The sequence below is a fragment of the Epinephelus fuscoguttatus genome, linkage group LG11, assembly GCF_011397635.1.
Source record: "Epinephelus fuscoguttatus linkage group LG11, E.fuscoguttatus.final_Chr_v1".
Classification (NCBI taxonomy): domain Eukaryota; kingdom Metazoa; phylum Chordata; class Actinopteri; order Perciformes; family Serranidae; genus Epinephelus; species Epinephelus fuscoguttatus.
In genome coordinates this window covers 29,912,014-29,927,045 of record NC_064762.1, presented here as the reverse complement: position 1 = coordinate 29,927,045, position 15,032 = coordinate 29,912,014, and the positions used below count along the sequence as shown (strand labels likewise).

Genomic DNA, 15,032 nt, shown 5'->3' with positions numbered 1-15,032 from the left:
GTTTCTTGGCCCAAACAAATCTCTTCTGCTTGTTGCCTCTCCTTAGCAGTGGTTTCCTAGCAGCTATTTGACCATGAAGGCCTGATTCGCGCAGTCTCCTCTTAACAGTTGTTCTAGAGATGGGTCTGCTGCTAGAACTCTGCGTGGCATTCATCTGGTCTCTGATCTGAGCTGCTGTTAACTTACGATTTCTGAGGCTGGTGACTCGGATGAACTTATCCTCAGAAGCAGAGGTGACTCTTGGTCTTCCTTTCCTGGGTCGGTCCTCATGTGTGCCAGTTTCGTTGTAGCGCTTGATGGTTTTTGCGACTCCACTTGGGGACACATTTAAAGTTTTTGCAATTTTCCGGACTGACTGACCTTCATTTCTTAAAGTAATGATGGCCACTCGTTTTTCTTTAGTTAGCTGATTGGTTCTTGCCATAATATGAATTTTAACAGTTGTCCAATAGGGCTGTCGGCTGTGTATTAACCTGACTTCTGCACAACACAACTGATGGTCCCAACCCCATTGATAAAGCAAGAAATTCCACTAATTAACCCTGATAAGGCACACCTGTGAAGTGGAAACCATTTCAGGTGACTACCTCTTGAAGCTCATGGAGAGAATGCCAAGAGTGTGCAAAGCAGTAATCAGAGCAAAGGGTGGCTATTTTGAAGAAACTAGAATATAAAACATGTTTTCAGTTATTTCACCTTTTTTTGTTAAGTACATAACTCCACATGTGTTCATTCATAGTTTTGATGCCTTCAGTGAGAATCTACAATGTAAATAGTCATGAAAATAAAGAAAACGCATTGAATGAGAAGGTGTGTCCAAACTTTTGGCCTGTACTGTATTTTGGGGATATTATGGATATTTGTGGATGCATTTGCTCATCCTCCGTTCAGATCAAGTTTCGTATTGAACAAAATGTTACATTTCAACTTCATATCAGCATCAACTCATCAGAGAAATGAGTCCAGTTACATGACATCATATTAATATGAGTGGTTGAGGCCTTTAGAAAACAATGCAAGCTAGCAGTCAGTGGTGGACAGAGTATCAAATCATTATCAAATCAAGTCCTACAATCAAAATGTAAGTGATGACTTAGATCTGCTTCAACCTTCCATCAGCAGAGTGATCACACTAACAATGACAACACTTTCACAGTCAGCAGTTCATTTCATTTCCACTGGGTGTCCACACCTTGCAGGCTCACAGAAGGGTGTGTCTCTGACAACCAATCATGCATCATACCTACACCACACCTTCTCACTATGATAACATTTTCTGTCCCTTCCTTGCTCAGAGTTGCCCTGAGAACATTCCTAAATCACTCCCAAGCCAGGACTCCTTACTAAAAGGTTTTTAGGAGCTCTGTCCGAGTATTCTGAGAATGTCTGTGAATACGGCCCCTGGTCTTTGTTATGGCTAATGATAGGGTCAATTAAATAAAGGTACATGACAAATTATATTCAAAACTTATATTGAGTTTTACAGTGTGCTTTGTAGCTCTGTCTTCATTTCCAACACACAGACCACACTACAAACATGCCTCTGCTCAGCTGTCCACTTTTTGTTCTCTCTGCTCTCATAGTAAACTTTCTCTCAGTCAGGTTGAACACCTCTGTTTGTTTGCACTGGGCTCTAACATTTGTCTACATAACATATATAAACATCCAAAATGACAAGAAAACACAGAGAAGTGCAATAACTCAGGTTGTGTACAGAAGTGTTCATGTTGGATGTACATGAGCTCTTACTGTAGCTGTAATATGACTCCATAGCTGATGAGGTGACCTTAAACTGCTCTGTGTGGACATATGGAGTGTGTAGACACACAGTGAAGTGGCTGTATGTGGGTAAAGACAGAGACATGAAGACATCAGCCCCTGACTGCTGGGGTCACTGTGGCTTCTTTCTACTTCACTGTTTCAAGTATTCTACACATTCCCACTTCCTTGTTCATGTTCACAGAGACACAGTGAGCATATGAAAAACCTCCAAACCACAGGTACATTTCACACAACTTAAACATCCAACTAGTCGTCTCTGCAGTGTCACATTCTGCCTCTCTGTCCCTGCAGCCACATTCCCACTTCCTCAAACCTGTTCACAGAGACACAGTGAGCATATAGCCTTAAATACCTCCAAACCACAGCTGAAGTATTGATGTCAAACACACTCAGACACCTCTGTCCACACTGTTTAGCTGAACAGTGGAGCACAAAATGTGAACACATATCCCCTCATTCTTGCCTCATTGCACTGGTTACCTGTGTGGTGTTCATCCCATGTTACTGTTTGGAAGCTATATCCTTAAAATCACAATTATGATGATTAATTATATGAATAAAATTCACAGTTCCTACAGAGTGAGAGCCTTTTGGTGAGATGCCACAGATCGATTGACAATGTGTTGCAAAAGTAGAGCGATGAGGAAGAGACAGACAACAGTCTTACCACTACGATGACCTCAGCGTCATCCAAATTAGCTTCAACTTGCAACTGATGTGTTTCTGATGAACTGAACTGAGTAATGTCACACCTACACAAGTGTTAGCCACTGGTAGTGTTTCCATAGTCAGTATGTTAAAAATGAGATGATGATGTCAGAATCAGTCCTGCAACACTTCCTCTCAACCTGCAGGTCAGTGACACTTCTGCAAACTAACCAGGCTCAGATAGTAGCTGCATGTGTGTGTGTGCATATATGTGTTTTTGCAGACCATGTGTTTATACATTATGTGTGCATTTGTAAATTTGAGTGTATTTGTGTATGCATGTGCAGATACGTTACTAAACTGAATCTTTGATGCTGCACTTACTGTAGGTTAAAGTATGATAAGACATATTAAGACATATTGGGGCTGTCTCCCTGCACAGGTGAGTAACCAAATACTAACGAGCAGTCACAGCTAACGAGGGCATGAGCTCTCTGACTGAACACAGGTGCTGGCACTTTCCTCTATTGCCTTCCTCGTCCTAATGAACTTAAAGATTCACATCTAAAACAGACAGAAAATCATGCCAAGAAAACATAAAAACACCTCCCTACATGAATTTTATGTTTTGAGACATTTCTTTAATTTTGCATATGCCATATACAGTTTTACAATGTGTCTGTTCTCTCTCTTTCTCTCCAACACACACACACAACACAGACAACAAGCTTGCCTCTGCTCAGCTCACCACTTTTTCCTTCCTCACCTCTCACAGTACACCTTCCCTCTGTTGGGTCTAACACCTGTGTCTGCACTGGGCTCTAACATGTGTCCACATTAAATACATGTATCTATAAATTCAGGCCCAACCTACATGAACCTGCACAGTTTCTGTCTAAGGCCTGAGCCCGACCCATGGCAGCAGTTTTGGGCCCCCGTCCAATTAAAAACCTGAATTACTACAGTGAAAGAAATACACTATATACTGTATTATATTTATATCATAACAACATTAATTACAAGCTAAGGGCTGATGTGTTTCCTCGCACCACTTCTCCTTCTTCTTGTCCTCATTTCAAGAGTCCGTCCTCTCGTACACGACAGGTTCAGCAGAGCAGGCTGCGCAACTCTGTGCATCTAGTGCGTGCAGCAGTTCATGGCGATGTGGCACACAGATGATGCTCACTGCTCTTCTCTGCATGTTCCACACATCTCTCCACTGCTGGGGAGGCAGAAAGAAACACTGCCAACCAAGTCCCCTTGCAGCTCCTCTCTCTCTTTTTTTGCATTTTCTTTCCCAGGACACCGACTCGATTCATCTCGGGGGCAATAAAAAGAAATTACAGCCCAGCTCAGCCCGGCCTGGCATCAACCTGGTGGGTAAGATCAAGCCCAATCAGGCTCAGGTAGAAAATCAGAGCTCTAATGTAGGTTAGGTTTAAAAAAGAAAAACGGTTGGGTGTCGTGTACTTAACGTAATGTGATGATGTACCTTAAAATAACTCAAAGTTCACCTGGTTTTTCACGGGTCACAAACACCTGTCTGCTGATGAAATGTTGTGTGATTGTTTGACCCATCCACCAATTTGCCTCCTTATGCTGACTTTTGCTCTTTATACCTTTTGTGTGAACTGATGTGTAAAATGAAAAATGTCTATGAATAATCAGGGACTGTCAGTCAGTGTAGATGATGTTAAGATGCTGGTGGAGACTGTTCATGTTAATGTAATCACTGTGCCAGAATAATTTGAGGCTTTTGTATCTGTGTAGTTGTATGTTAGGACCACGCTGTCCATGGAAGTGAAACAGAGTGGGAGGAGACTGATAGACAGACTGAACATGTCACTGAGATCAGTTCATGGTTGTACAGAGACAGAGATGCTATTTCAGCACCACAGACAGCACCATAGATTCATCAACACACAGCACAGTTAGGCTACATATATTTTGGGGATATTATGGATATTTGTGGATGCGTTTGCTCATCACCCACTCAGATCAAGTTTCTCATTTGAACAAAATGTTAAATTATCATGTTATAATATGAAGCGTTTTATGTTATAACAAGATAAATAGTTTATTGTTATAACAATAAAAGTTTCTTGTTATTACGTGGAGTGTTTGATGATGTAATAACATGAAAATATCCTGTCAAACATGAAAAACATCTTGTTATAACAACAAACTTTTCATGTTATTACCTGATACTGATCAGTTTTCTTCTGATGTGCCATCACTGAGCTTCTGTAGTCAGTGATGTGAAAGCTGTCAGTTTAAGTGTGTCAGAGTGTTTGTATTGTGTTTCACAGGTAACTGATGATGAAGGTGTGGTGAACTATGAAAACGTTGGAGACCCTTTTGTCTCTGTCAGACTCCACTGATCAACAACTTCATATCAGCATCAACTCATCAGAGAATGTGATGTGAATGTGTTTGAGTGGGTTTTCAGCCTTAATAGAGTTAGTAACAGTCAACCTTTTTTATATCTGATAACAATATAACCTGCAAACAAAGAAATGTTTAGCACTAATTCCAACACTGTGTTTCTTGATTCCTTCATGTGCTAACATGAGCACTCAAATGTGTCTAAATACAGATATAAATGAACCCAAAGGGACCTGACAATGCTGCTGTCATAAGTTTTGGATGTACATGACCACATACTGTGACTAAATAGAAATGCAAATCTTAATCGTCTAACATTTGTCTACATAACATATAAATGTTCTGGGATTGTTTGGAGTTGGTGCTCCACCTTCAGCTGATTAAAGACAGTTCAATCAGACACTCAACAGTCAGTTTGTGTGTCTGATGTCTATGAGGTCATCATCAGAGGGTAAAACCACCAGAGCTCTGCTGCTGGTGTTAACCACATTCTCACCAAATCACTTCTCCTTCAGTTCTCAGGAAAACACCTGCAAATATACCAACAGGTCTCAGACCAGTAAAACATCATGTTATATGTGTTCTCTGTGAGGAAGTTAATCATGACAGGAAGCACATGCTGTGTTCATTTTAAGAAGCAGCAGGTTAGAGACTTTGACAGTTGAGAGTGTGAGACCAAGAGAGAAACATGATGGCTGAATTCAGATGGATTATAATGTCTTTATTTCTGATGCTGCTGTTTAAGTTTACAGGTAAGGATATAACACACATTAACTGAAGAGACATTACAAAACTGTATTGATATTATTAATAGTACTTTATTAAGTATTCTTCCAAGTTTTGTTTGTAACGTGGTGAGTTTAGTGAACTCTTTCTTCATCTCTCTCTTTTTCAGCAGCAGCAACTGAGAAATATTCCTTAGTTGGAGATGAAGTCACTTTGTCTTGTGAAAATGTGACACATGATCAGGATAACTGTGACAGTACTGTGTGGTTATTTAGTTATCGAAGAAACACAGTGACTCTGTTTGAACATGGGAAGATTGACAGAGAAGCTGAAGCTAAATCAGACAGACTGAGTGTTACAGCAAACTGTTCTCTGGTTATAAAGAAGGTCACACGTGAGGATGTTGGACGTTACAGCTGCAGACAGTTCAGATCAGGACGACAAGTTTCACACTCTCAGGTTGATCTGTCTGTTGTTGACAGTGAGTATTTCCATCATAATGTTTTCAGCTCAAACTGTCTTGTTAGAACAATATACTGAAACATTACAATAATTATGATTACAGTGATGAAGTTCATTTTACTCTTGTTGTCTTTCTCTCACAATATCTCCATCTTCACCAGTGACTGAACATAAGAACAGTGATTGGGTCATCTTGTACTGCTCTGTGTGGACATATGAACAGTGTCCACACACAGTGAAGTGGTTGTATGAGGGTGATCAGAATGACTTGGAGACATCACAGAGTACATGTGTAGCCTCTGTGACATTTACAACATCTGACTATAATCAGAAGTTGAAGTATTCTGAGTTCTTGAAATGTGAAGTGACAGATGGTCACACTAAAGAAGTTCATCAGTTCACCTTCAGCCCTCCTCAGTCCTCAGGTGAGAAACCAGGTGAGAACATGATGAGCTGTTTAAAATCATTTCAAACTGATGTGAATAATCACACAAAATGTTTCAATCTGAGGTTTTAATATTTCATCATTCTTTGTCATTTGTTTTATGCAGACATTTTTTCTATTTGCTATTGTATTCATTAAGGTCATGATGCAACAACAGGAGCTACAATATCTACAACAACAACAACAACTGAATCACCATTGACAACAGGAAATAAATGGACATCAGTGACAATGAGCACATCAGAAGTGACAAACAACAGAGCATCTGAAAACAACAATAATCAAATAACACAAGGTGACTGAACAAAACTACACACAGAAAGAAAGAGTTTTAATAGAAACTTTGTTCATTCAGATATGAGAGATGTTAAGACAGCACAAGAACACACTAACAAAAGGGTCATAATTTAAAAAACAAACAAAACTCAACTAATGTAACACTCCTATCTTCTCTTTCCAGGCTGGTGGAGGTTCATTGTTGTGTCTGTGGGTTTAGCAGCGCTCATAATAAGTGTTGTCACAGTCAACATATGGACAAGAACTAAAGGTGAGAACATTCACACATGAACCTTTAATCAATCAATCAGTCAAACTTTATTTGTATAGCACTTTTCATAAATTAAAAATGTAACACAAAGTGCTTCACAGAATTAAAACATACAACAAAAATATTACAATATTACAATTTACAATTAAAAGGCCGGTGCCTCAGGATCCACGAGGGTTGATCTGATAAAAGCAGGTCAGATAAATAAGATGGCCCAAGACCGTTAATTTAAAAACTAATAAAAGAACCTTAAAATCGATCCTGAAACACACGGGGAGCCAATGCAGCAATTTTAAAACTCGTGTAATGTGCGCCTACCCTCTGGTCCTCGTCAGCACTCGTGCGGCTGAGTTTTGAAGTAACTGCAGGTTAGAGATGGTCTTTTTGGGAAGACCAGAGAGCGGGGCATTGCAGTAATCTAAACAACAAGAAATAAAAGCATATATCAGCACCTCCGTGTCAGCCTGAGAGAGAAACGGGTGGACCCTGGCTATATTCTTAAGATGATAAAAACCTATCTTTATTACATTTTTTATGTGTGGAATAAAACTAAGCTCAGAGTCAAAAATGACTCCCAGGTTCTTTACACATTGTGAAGGTTTAAAATCTTGTAGTTTTGGTAAAAGTTTCTCTCTCTGGCCTTCAGGACCAATAACTAAGACCTCTGTTTTGTCCTGGTTGAGCTGTGGGAAATTCACTGCCATCCATGACTTGATATCTAAAATACAGTTTAAAAGGGTATCAATTGGCCCTGTGTCATCAGGAGACACGGCGATGTACAACTGTGTGTCATCTGTGTAACCATAGACCGCGGAACCGGGGGGGCCAGGGGGGCCATTACCCGGGTAACTTTTGTACTCTGACATAGAGGGCTGCATTGGGACCCAGCGGGACCCAACGCAAATAGTAATAGTCATTTTGATCCACACTCCACCAGTTGATGGCGGTAATGGGCCAATTCGCTGTTTGCCAACCGCCATTAAACAGTAGAAGAAGAAGAAAAATAATAAGAAGAAGATGTAGCCTAGCGACGGGATGTCAACATAGGAACTTGGTGCACATACATGAGCGTTTCCACTCCATATTTATTCATACATGGACGAATATGCCCTGAACCAGCTTTCACACCAATTTGCCGCTTGCTCCACCTGTCTGTCTGTCTGTCTGTCTGTCTGTCAGCTCCATCTGTCATGAGACAAACATGAAAGAAGACGTGCAGTTTATTGTGTTTCACCGGAGACGAGCTGTCATTACGCGCGACTATTACGCACGTCTGCACGCTCTTTATAACTCACTGTGTGAACCTATGTTGCATAATAAAGATTTGCCCCCTCGTAATTTTTAATGGCTCCCTCAGTAACTTCATCCTGGCGCCGGGCCTGCCTTAACCTCAATCACTGCGTGATTATATAAAGGTAGAAAAATAAATAAATACAGAGGAGGAGAATAGAATATGAAACAGCCTTTATTTCATTAAAAACTAAATGAAAACAACGAAATAGGCAGGCGATTCCACCAGTGCGTCAAAAGACATGCAGGCCAGGAACAAAACAAACAACCCCATGAATCTCTTTATTAATAGCCTATAAATATGGCGTTTTCTCCTGCGGGATGGGAGAAGACACAAAATCAATGCATCTCTATTATTGTGCGGGCATAAATTCTCAGAGTTTTGCAGGAGGCGGATGGCAGTGGGATACACGGAGCAGGCGTAAGACACGTTGCGGTTGGTTGGTCAGAAATTCAGCGGAGCGGCAGGAGCAGGTTGAAGAAAACAGTCGCGCAGGGCTCTACTCTGACAAACTATTTTATATGAATAAAAGCCTATCTGTGTTTTTACGAGCCAAGTCACCACACACCTTCACTCACTCTCACCAACTGCTGCCGATAAAAAAAACTCCCACTGACTGCTGCATATTGATTTGATATTAGTGTGCCTATCAAGTGCATTGTTTATCAATACGTCATGCATGAGCGTCGCGAGCTAACGGCAGGCACCTGCGCTGGCTGCATCTGGGAAAATGAAGAGACAGAAGTCGATATCTGATTTTCTTCAAGTAAACAGAAAAAACAAAATGATCAAATTACTCCAGCTTCCACTGTGGCCTCATCTGTGCCTTTATGTATAAATAGGCTTGGCCTGTTGTGTGTGAATGTTAGAGTGGGATCAGAGGGGTTAATCTGAGCAAGCATGTGTTCGTGTTCATGCGTATACTGTAGATGTGACTGTGTGGCATCGGAATAAAAAAAGTGCTACGCAACGTCAGTAATATTGTCTGTTTCAATGCATATGCCCCCCCACCCCCTCCGCGTGACTTGAAATTATGGCCCCCCCCCCTTGTTCAGATGCGTTCCGCGGTCCATGTGCGTAACTGTGGAAGCTGATGCCGTGCCTCCTGATGACGTCCCCAAGGGGAAGCATATATAGATTAAAAAGAAGTGGACCTAAAATTGACCCTTGGGGCACCCCACATCTAATTTCATGCATTCTGGAGGAACATGTATCCATACTTACAAAGAAACAACAATCTGTGAGATAAGAGCTGAACCAGTTAAAAACAGTACCAGAGAGGCCCACCGGGTTTCTGAGTCTGTTTAATAAAATGTGGTGATCTACTGTATCAAAGGCGGCGCTTAGATCCAGTAGTACCAAGACTGTGAGTTTTTGTGAATCTGCATTAAACTTGATATCATTTAAAATCTTTAAAAGGGCTGTCTCTGTACTGTGGTTCATCCTAAAACCAGATTGATATTTCTCCAAAATATTGTTTCCTTTTAAAAAATCATTTACTTGATTAAAAACCAGTTATTCTAAAATCTTACTTAAAAACGGTAAGTTGGATACAGGTCGGTAATTATTAAAGATGTTGAGATCTAAATTACTCTTCATCAGAAGGGGCTTCACCACTGCCATGTTGAAGGCAGCAGGGAAGACACCCGTCTGAAGAGAGTAATTTTATATTTAAAATCTGTTCCTCAAAGAATCCATAAAATGTCTTTAAAAGTGATGTGGGAATCAGATCTAAAAGGCAGGTTGTTGGGTTTACCTGGGAGAAAACTCGACCAAGTGTCCTTGCACCGGGGCCTCCTGATGGCTAAAACTGGTGATGTTAAAATACACACAGCAGTGGTCAGACACAGCCAGGTCAACAACAGAGGACACACCAGTGGACAGGCCATAGGTTATGACCAGGTCCACTGTGTGTCCTCTGTTGTGAGTTGGCTGTGACGTCTGTTATCCATGCAGGTTAAAAGGTTTACAAATTCTCTGGACAGTGTGTCAGAGATGTTATCAGCATGTAAATTAAAATCACCAGTTATTAAAATTCTATTGTACGTGGTGTGTATGATTGATAATAACTCTGAGAATTCACTGATAAAAGAGGTAGAATGGTGGGGTGGTCTGTAAACTGTGATACAAAGAATAGGAGGACTGCTAAAAACAAAGGCATGATGCCCAAATGATGTGTAACTGTTAAAAGAAACTTCATTTGAGCGCAGTGTGCTTTTGGTTAGAAAAAGTTAAAATTTGTTGGGCAGGCCTCGTGAGAACAACTGGTGCGTCAGTGCCAAGCCATGTTTCTGTTAAAAGAATACTGTCAATATTATTCTCTAAAATCAGGTCATTTATAATAAAAGTTTTATTTAAAGAGAGCGCACGTTCAGCAGCCAAGTTAATGTTCCTGCCGATGTGCGCTGTCACCTGTGCGATGTATAGAAGTGGGGTGCAGGATGTTATTGTCACGAGGTTTGCTGTGTGAGCGGGTGCTCTGTATCTGATGATGGTCTCTGTCGGGAATGTTTCTGGTGAGAGTGACAAATGGGGACAAATGAGACCTGGCAGGGGAACAGTACTCAGTGCCACTACTGATGCAGGTGGAGGTGGAGTTTCGTGGAGGCGTGTGAGGTCAACAGTCAGTCATGAGGTGAATGAACAACAAGTTTTGATGAACCTGAATTTTCACTGTTGAAGCTAAAGTCGACTCTTTTTTTTGTCTTTTCAGGGAACAAAACACAGATGGATGAAAACATGGTGAGTTTTAAAACTGAATAATCAAATGCGTGTTCAGGTTCTGCTGAATCAACTGTGAACTGTGTTCAGTTTGAAATGTCCCAACCTCAGCAGTCAGTTGGTTGACAGTGGAGGGTCGTCAGCTGATTAAACTATGATCAATGTGTGTTCATCTTAATTCAGTAAATTACACTTTAAAGTAAATCTTGAGCTGACTCCCTCCTGGTCACATTCCCTGAGTCAGTTTGTGATAAATGGCGGCTGTCACAAATGAACAGTTGAGTGTAGATGAACAATAAAAGCAGTGCATGTGTGGTTAATGTGGAGGTGGTGGAGGTGTAAACCAAGAGGACATAATGCAGGGTGGATGTCAGCTGTAGGAAGAGAGAGACAGGAGAGACAAGAGGCCCAGGTGAGGTCAGTCAGCTGACGTCCCTCCACTGTCAACCAACTGACTACTGAGGTCGGCCAGGAGAGACTTCAAGACAGTGGGAGGGGCGTCACAACATCAGGAAAATGTGGGGAGTTTGCTTTTAGACACTATAAGCACATCAGGGAGTGACTCTTTAAATTTAGGATTATTCTGGATTTCCTCGTGCTAAATGTGAAGCAGTGGAAGTCTAAAAATCAGACAAGTGGGATTGTAACTCAACCCCAGCTGTTCCTCTGGAGCTGCTCTGTGTTTCAACACTGATTTGCTCCATTTTCACAGGAGCACATTGAGGAAGATGAAGATGAAGTGCGGTGAACTATGAAAACGTCAGAGACCCTCTGCCTCTGTGTGACTCCACTGATCAACAACATCAACTCACCACAGAGTCCACTGCTGTTAAATATCATCTCATCATATTTTACATAAGTAGATAACAATAGAATCATAAGATCATTTTAAGATTTCTGATGACTGAATGTGTTTTCTGTGCCAAGCTGTTTATATTTTAGTTTGACTTGGACAAAGATACTCAAGTCTTGATCTGATCTCACATTAAGAAGCCCCCTGTGAGTCCAGAACCTTAACTTCATCTAACATGACAGATATCTTAATATACTTGTTTATTTTCTAATTGAACATCTTTAATTAATGCTTTAACTTTCCCATATATGTTTATACTTATGTCCATACTGTATTTATAGTCTATACACAGTACTCATGTCATACCTCCAACTGTTTATTCTGTATATAATGTCTTTCTATCAGCATTTCATGAACTGAACACCTGCACTGTGTATATTATACTTATACCTGCTCTGCCTACTGTAACTGCTGCACATGTTCATACTGTATATAACTTAGTGTATTCACAGAAACCCCCACTGCTTTATATACTACTGCACTTCTGGTTAGATGACTGCATTACATGTTCTCAGTACTTTTACTCTGTGCAGGAACAATAAAGCTGAATGTGTTCTTGAATCTAAATTGGCTCCTGTTGCAACATCTATCTGTGAGTTTAAGATTTACTGGTTGTTTTTGAAGCTGCAGCAGATTTGCATCACTTTTATCACTCAGTGTACAGAGGAAGTGATTTTGGTTGTCTTTCATTTAAACATATCAGACTACAGTGTGTGTGTTTGATGAGCTTTGAGCCTTAATGGAATTTGTAACAATCTTGTCTTTGTTATGACTGATGATAATGTAAATTGCAAATATCAAAAGTGTTAATATTCAGTTTTATAGTGTGCTTTGTAGCTCTCTCTCCATTTCCTCATTCCTCACTGAAAACTTAAAGTAAACTTTCTCTCAGTCAGGTTGAACACCTCTGTTTGTTTGCACTGGGCTCTAACATTTGTCTACATAACATATACAAACATCCAAAATGACAAGAAAACACAGAGAAGTGCAATAACTCAGGTTGTGTACAGAAGTGTTCATGTTGGATGTACATGAGCTCTTACTGTAGCTGTAATATGACTCCATAGCTGATGAGGTGACCTCTGTGTGACAGTGGTTACCTGTGTGGTGTTCATCCCATGTTACTGTTTGGAAGCTATATCCTTAAAATCACAATTATGATGATTAATTATATGAATAAAATTCACAGTTCCTACAGAGTGAGAGCCTTTTGGTGAGATGCCACAGATTGACTGACCATGTGTTGCAAAAGTAGAGCGATGAGGAAGAGACAGACAACAGTCTTACCACTACGATGACCTCAGCGTCATCCAAATTAGCTTCAACTTGCAACTGATGTGTTTCTGATGAGCTGAACTGAGTAATGTCACACCTACACAAGTGTTAGCCACTGGTAGTGTTTCCATAGTATGTTAAAAATGAGATGATGATGTCAGAATCAGTCCCAACACTTCCTCTCAACCTGCAGGTCAGTGACACTTCTGCAAACTAACCAGGCTCAGATAGTAGCTGCATGTGTGTGTGTGTGTGTGTGTATATATGTGTTTTTGCAGACCATGTGTTTATACATTATGTGTGCATTTGTAAATTTGAGTGTATTTATGTATGCATGTGCAGATACATTGGGTCTAACACCTCTGTTTGCACTGGGCTCTAGCATTTGTCCACATTAAATACATGTATCTATAATGACAAGAAGAATGCAGAGAAATGCAATAACTCAGATTCATGGTGGATGCACACAACGTATCCTCATACAATGTTTGTATTGGATCTCATGGCACCCAGTGATTTAGTGCCAATACCAAGTATGTAGGGGAGGTTTTGGACAAGAATCATAGTTTGATGCCATCAAATGACATACTTAATATAATGTTACAAAGGTTAGCCCTGAGCCCAACCCATGGCAGCAGTTTTGGGCCCTACTACTGTGAAAACACACACATCATATATTATATCTCCTTCTTCTCTTCCTTATTTCAATAGTCCAGAGTCAAGTTTTCTACCAGCTGCTGATTATTCACCAAGAAACACAAGACAGCAGCAGCGGCTGTTACCATACAGGTAAATGGAGGGTTCACCATTACTAACAACTCGTATTAGGAAATGATTTCTCCAGGAAATGTGATAGTCCTTCCACGTGTTGCTTTCAGGGGAGCTACAGAGAAGGACTCTGGGTTGTTCGTCTCAAGGAAGTTCTAGCAAAACCATTAGACGATTCGGGGGGGAAAGCAGGTCTTGACTCTGACCAACACACCCACTGGGGATGAGGCAGAGTTTGAAGACTTGGGGGAAGCCTCGCCCATATCCCTGGCACAGTTATCTGAAGCAGCTCCTCAACACCAAGGTACCAAGTGTGGATGAGATTTGCCCTGCAATAACTAAGACCTCTGTTTTGTCCTGGTTGAGCTGTGGGAAATTCACTGCCATCCATGACTTGATATCTAAAATACAGTTTAAAAGGGTATCAATTGGCCCTGTGTCATCAGGAGACACGGCGATGTACAACTGTGTGTCATCTGTGTAACCATAGACCGCGGAACCGGGGGGGCCAGGGGGGCCATTGTACTCTGACATAGAGGGCTGCATTGGGACCCGGCGGGACCCAACGCAAATAGTAATAGTCATTTTGATCCACACTCCACCAGTTGATGGCGGTAATGGGCCAATTCGCTGTTTGCCAACCGCCATTAAACAGTAGAAGAAGAAGAAAAATAAGAAGAAGAAGATGTAGCCTAGCGACGGGATGTCAACATAGGAACTTGGTGCACATACATGAGCGTTTCCACTCCATATTTATTCATAAATGGACGAATATGCCCTGAACCAGCTTTCACACCAATTTGCCGCTTGCTCCACCTGTCTGTCTGTCTGTCTGTCTGTCATGAGACAAACATGAAAGAAGACATGCAGTTTATTGTGTTTCACCGGAGACGAGCTGTCATTACGCGCGACTATTACGCACGTCTGCGCACTCTTTATAACTCACTGTGTGAACCTATGTTGCATAATAAAGATTTGCCCCCTCCTAATTTTTAACCGCCCCCTCAGTAACTTCATCCTGGCGCCAGGCCTGCCTTAACCTCAATCACTGCGTGATTATATAAAGGTAGAAAAATACAGAGGAGGAGAATAGAATATGAAACAGCCTTTATTTCATTAAAAACTAAAT

At 41.0% G+C, this 15,032-nt stretch overlaps 1 protein-coding gene across 3 annotated transcripts in view; it reads left to right on the top strand.

The window, feature by feature from the left end:
* LOC125896872 (uncharacterized) overlaps positions 1-15,032 on the top strand; it is a 79,082-nt gene that overhangs the window by 60,737 nt on the left and 3,313 nt on the right. Inside the window, exons 1-6 of one of the 3 annotated variants that reach the window (XM_049589794.1) lie at positions 5,491-5,567; positions 5,711-6,022; positions 6,165-6,428; positions 6,588-6,743; positions 6,909-6,995; positions 11,000-11,028. In XM_049589794.1, the coding sequence (XP_049445751.1) occupies positions 5,504-5,567; positions 5,711-6,022; positions 6,165-6,428; positions 6,588-6,743; positions 6,909-6,995; positions 11,000-11,028 (912 nt within the window). In that variant the 5' untranslated portion in view covers positions 5,491-5,503. Of the gene's footprint in view, positions 1-5,490; positions 5,568-5,710; positions 6,023-6,164; positions 6,429-6,587; positions 6,744-6,908; positions 6,996-10,999; positions 11,029-15,032 lie in introns of those variants that run through there. The other 2 variants (XM_049589795.1, XM_049589796.1) reach the window with 2 other exon arrangements.